Here is a 5109-nt window from a genome sequence, read left to right as displayed (position 1 = left end):
GTACTGGTCCATACTGGTCCGTACTGGTCCGTACTGGTCAGTACTGGTCAGTACTGGTCCATACTGGTCTGTACTGGTCCGTACTGGTCCGTACTGGTCCATACTGGTCCGTACTGGTCCGTGCTGGTTGACACTGGTGTCACCGGTGCAGGCGAGTCGGTGTCGGTGATCAAACACACGGACCCGGTGCCCGACCCCCGCGCCGTCAACCAGGACAAGAAGAACATGCTCTTCTCGGTCAGTGACGTCATCGGGGTCACCCGCGTGACGTCATCGGTGTGACGTCATCAGTGTCACCTCCGGTGTCACCCCCTGTGTGTCCCCCCCGGTGTCCCCCCGGTGTGACCCCAACCAGGACAAGAAGAACACGCTCTTCTCGGTCAGTGACGTCATCGGGGTCACCTGTGTGACGTCATCGGGGTCACCTGTGCGACGTCATCGGCGTGACGTCATCGGTGTCACCTCCTGGGTGTCACCCGTGTGACGTCATCAGTGTCACCTGTGTGATGTCATCAGTGTTACCCCGTGTGTCACCCGTGTGACGTCATCAGTGTGACATCATCAGTGTCACCTGTGTGATGTCATCAGCGTCACCTGTGTGACATCATCGGTGCCGCCTGTGTGACGTCATCAGTGCGACGTCATCAGCGTCACCTGTGTGACATCATCGGTGCCACCTGTGTGACGTCATCAGTGCGACGTCATCAGTGTCACCTCCTGTGTGTCACCTGCGTGATGTCATCGGTGCGATGTCATCGGTGTCACCCGTGTGACGTCATCAGTGTGTCCCCTGTGTCACCTCAGTGTCACCTGTGTGACGTCATCAGCGTCCCCTGTATGACGTCATCAGTGTCCCCTGTGTCACCTGTGTGACGTCACTGGCATGACATTATCAGTGTGATGTCATCAGTGTGATGTCATCAGTGATGTCATCAGTGTCGCCTCCTGTGTCACCTCAGTGTCACCTGTGTGACGTCATCAGTGTGACGTCATCAGTGTCCCCCTGTGTGCCTCAGATTTTGGGAGTCAAACCAGAAGTTTTGGGGTCAAACCACAACTTTTGGGGTCAAACCACAACTTTTGGGGGTCAAACCACAATTTTGGGGGTCAAACCAGAATTTTTGGGTACTTTTGGTTTTCGTTTGGTTATTTTTGAGGCAAACCCCGTGATTTCGGGGTGAAAACCTCAGATTTTGGGGTGAAACCACAATTTTCGGGTGGTTTGAGTCTTCATTTGGTTTTTTTGAGGTAAAACCCCGCAATTTCGGGGTGAAAACCTCAGATTTTGGGGTGAAACCACAATTTTCGGGTGGTTTGAGTCTTCATTTGGTTTTTTTGAGGTAAAACCCCGCAATTTCGGGGTGAAAACCTCAGGTTTTGGGGTCAAACCACAACTTCTGGGGTCAAACCAGAATTAGAATTTTTGGGTACTTTTGGTTTTCGTTTGGTTTTTTTTGAGGTAAACCCCTTGATTTTGGGGTGAAAACCTCAGGTTTTGGGGTCAAACCACAACTTCTGGGGTCAAACCAGAATTTTTGGGTCGTTTTGGTTTTCGTTTGGTTTTTTTTGAGGCAAACCCCCTGATTTCGGGGTGAAAACCTCAGATTTTGGGGTGAAACCACAATTTTCGGGTGGTTTCAGTCTTCGTTTGTTTTTTTGAGGCAAACCCCGCGATTTCGGGGTGAAAACCTCAGATTTTGGGGTCAAACCACAACTTTTGGGGTCAAACCAGAATTTTTGGGTCGTTTTGGTTTTCGTTTGGTTTTTTTGAGGCAAACCCCGCGATTTCGGGGTGAAAACCTCAGATTTTGGGGTGAAACCACAATTTTCGGGTGGTTTCAGTCTTCATTTGGTTTTTTTTGAGGTAAAACCCCGCGATTTCGGGGTGAAAAACCTCCCTTTTTTTTCCCCCCGAATCGCCGAATTTCGACGTTCCCGCCCAGGGCACGAACATCGGGGCGGGCAAGGCCGTGGGCATCGTGGTGGCCACGGGGGTCAACACGGAGATCGGCAAGATCCGGGACGAGATGGCGGCCACGGAGCAGGACAAGACCCCCCTGCAGCAGAAGCTGGACGAGTTCGGGGAGCAGCTGTCCAAGGTCATCTCGCTCATCTGCGTGGCCGTCTGGGCCATCAACCTCGGCCACTTCAACGACCCCGTCCACGGCGGCTCCTGGATCCGCGGCGCCATCTACTACTTCAAGATCGCCGTCGCCCTGGCCGTGGCCGCCATCCCCGAAGGTCGGTGGGGTCGTTTAGGGGGTCTTGGAGACCACCCGTGGTCATCTATGGACCACCCGTGGTCATTTATGGGGTCTTGGAGATCATCCGTGGTCACCTATGGACCATCCGTGGTCATTTGTGGGGTCTTGGAGATCATCCGTGGTCATCTATGGACCACCCGTGGTCATTTATGGGGTCTTGGAGATCATCCGTGGTCACCTATGGACCATCCGTGGTCATTTGTGGGGTCTTGGAGATCATCCGTGGTCATCTATGGACCACCCGTGGTCATTTATGGGGTCTTGGAGATCATCCGTGGTCACCTATGGACCATCCGTGGTCATTTGTGGGGTCTTGGAGATCATCCGTGGTCATCTATGGACCACCCGTGGTCATTTATGGGGTCTTGGAGATCATCCGTGGTCACCTATGGACCATCCGTGGTCATTTGTGGGGTCTTGGAGATCATCCGTGGTCATCTATGGACCACCCGTGGTCATTTATGGGGTCTTGGAGATCATCCGTGGTCACCTATGGACCATCCGTGGTCATTTGTGGGGTCTTGGAGATCATCCGTGGTCATCTATGGACCACCCGTGGTCATTTATGGGGTCTTGGAGATCATCCGTGGTCACCTATGGACCATCCGTGGTCATTTGTGGGGTCTTGGAGATCATCCGTGGTCATCTATGGACCACCCGTGGTCATTTATGGGGTCTTGGAGATCATCCGTGGTCACCTATGGACCATCCGTGGTCATTTGTGGGGTCTTGGAGATCATCCGTGGTCATCTATGGACCACCCGTGGTCATTTATGGGGTCTTGGAGATCATCCGTGGTCACCTATGGACCATCCGTGGTCATTTGTGGGGTCTTGGAGATCATCCGTGGTCATCTATGGACCACCCGTGGTCATTTATGGGGTCTTGGAGATCATCCGTGGTCACCTATGGACCATCCGTGGTCATTTGTGGGGTCTTGGAGATCATCCGTGGTCATCTATGGACCACCCGTGGTCATTTATGGGGTCTTGGAGATCATCCGTGGTCACCTATGGACCACCCGTGATCATTTTTGGGGTCTTGGAGACCACCCGTGGTCACCTATGGACCACCCGTGGTCATTTTTGGGGTCTTGAAGACCATCCGTGGTCACCTATGGACCACCCGTGATCATTTTTGGGGTCTTGGAGACCACCCGTGGTCACCTCTGGACCACCCGTGGTCATTTTTGGGGTCTTGAAGACCATCCGTGGTCACCTATGGACCACCCGTGGTCATTTATGGGGTTCTAGAGACCGCCCGTGGTCATTTGTGGATGAGCTGGGGGCATCTATGGACCGTTCATGGTCATCTGTGGGTTTTTGAAGACCATCCGTGGTCATTTTCGGGGTCGTGAAGATCATCCGTGGTCACCGATGGACCATTTGTGGTCATTTGTGGGGTCTTGAAGGTCACTCGTGGTTGGTTTTGGGCTTTGGAGACCATCCATCATCACCTATGGACCACTTGTGGTCATTTGTGGGGTCTTGAAGGTCATTTCTGGTCACCTGTTGGTTCTGGAGACCATCCGTGATCATCCGTGGACCATTAATGGTCACTTATGGACCATCTGTGGTCATTTTTGGGGTTTTGAAGACCATCCGTGGTCACCTATGGACCATCCGTGGTCATTTATGGGGTCTTGGAGATCATCTTTGGTCATCTATGGACCATCCGTGGTCATTTGTGGGGTCTTGGAGACCACCCGTGGTCACCTCTGGACCACCCGTGGTCATTTTTGGGGTCTTGAAGACCATCCGTGGTCACCTATGGACCACCCGTGGTCATTTATGGGGTTCTAGAGACCGCCCGTGGTCATTTGTGGATGAGCTGGGGTCATCTATGGACCGTTCATGGTCATCTGTGGGTTTTTGAAGACCATCCGTGGTCATTTTCGGGGTCGTGAAGATCATCCGTGGTCACCGATGGACCATTTGTGGTCATTTGTGGGGTCTTGAAGGTCACTCGTGGTTGGTTTTGGGCTTTGGAGACCATCCATCATCACCTATGGACCACTTGTGGTCATTTGTGGGGTCTTGAAGGTCATTTCTGGTCACCTGTTGGTTCTGGAGACCATCCGTGGTCATCCGTGGACCATTAATGGTGACTTATGGACCATCTGTGGTCATTTTTGGGGTTTTGAAGACCATCCGTGGTCACCTCTGGACCATCCGTGGTCATTTATGGGGTCTTGGAGATGATCCGTGGTCACCTCTGGACCACCCGTGGTCACTTTGGGGTTCTAGAGACCACCCGTGGTCATTCATGGGGTTTTGAAGACCATCCATGGTCACCTATGGACCACCCGTGGCCATTTTTGGGGTCTTGAACACCACCCGTGGCCATCTATGGACCACCCGTGGCCATTTTTGGCCTTTTGAAGGCCATCCACGGCCACTTTTGAGAGCCTGCTGACCACCCCGGCCATCTCTTGACCATCCCAGGGCTCTGCTGACCGCTCTGGTGACCCCTCGATGTCCTCCCCCACCCCCCCCAGGTCTCCCCGCGGTCATCACCACGTGCCTGGCGCTGGGCACTCGCCGCATGGCCAAGAAGAACGCCATCGTCCGCAGCCTCCCGTCCGTGGAGACCTTGGGCTGCACCTCGGTCATCTGCTCCGACAAGACCGGCACGCTGACCACCAACCAGATGTCCGTCTGCAAGGTGGGACCCCAAAAGTCCTGGGGGGAAAATTCCCGAAATTCCCGCCCGAGAAGGCCAAAAATTCCCACGGGGAACCTCAAAATTCCTCCCGGGAAACCCCGAATTTCCACGAGAACCCCAAATTTCCATGAGAGCCCCAAAATTCCTCCAGGAAACCCCAAATTTGCACGAGAAAGCCAAA

At 53.6% G+C, this 5109-nt stretch overlaps 1 protein-coding gene across 1 annotated transcript in view; it reads left to right on the top strand.

The window, feature by feature from the left end:
• LOC103614923 (sarcoplasmic/endoplasmic reticulum calcium ATPase 2-like) overlaps positions 1-5109 on the top strand; it is a gene marked incomplete at its 5' end in the record, with an annotated part of 29861 nt that overhangs the window by 1704 nt on the left and 23048 nt on the right. Inside the window, 3 exons of the mRNA XM_017733336.1 lie at positions 152-237; positions 1944-2241; positions 4762-4928. Of these exons, the coding sequence (XP_017588825.1) occupies positions 152-237; positions 1944-2241; positions 4762-4928 (551 nt within the window). The remainder of the gene's footprint in view (positions 1-151; positions 238-1943; positions 2242-4761; positions 4929-5109) is intronic.

Source organism: Corvus brachyrhynchos, unplaced genomic scaffold, assembly GCF_000691975.1.
Source record: "Corvus brachyrhynchos isolate BGI_N302 unplaced genomic scaffold, ASM69197v1 scaffold1145, whole genome shotgun sequence".
Taxonomy (NCBI): domain Eukaryota; kingdom Metazoa; phylum Chordata; class Aves; order Passeriformes; family Corvidae; genus Corvus; species Corvus brachyrhynchos.
The sequence above is the reverse complement of the archived record's forward strand: the minus strand, read 5'-3'. Positions and strand labels throughout refer to the sequence as shown.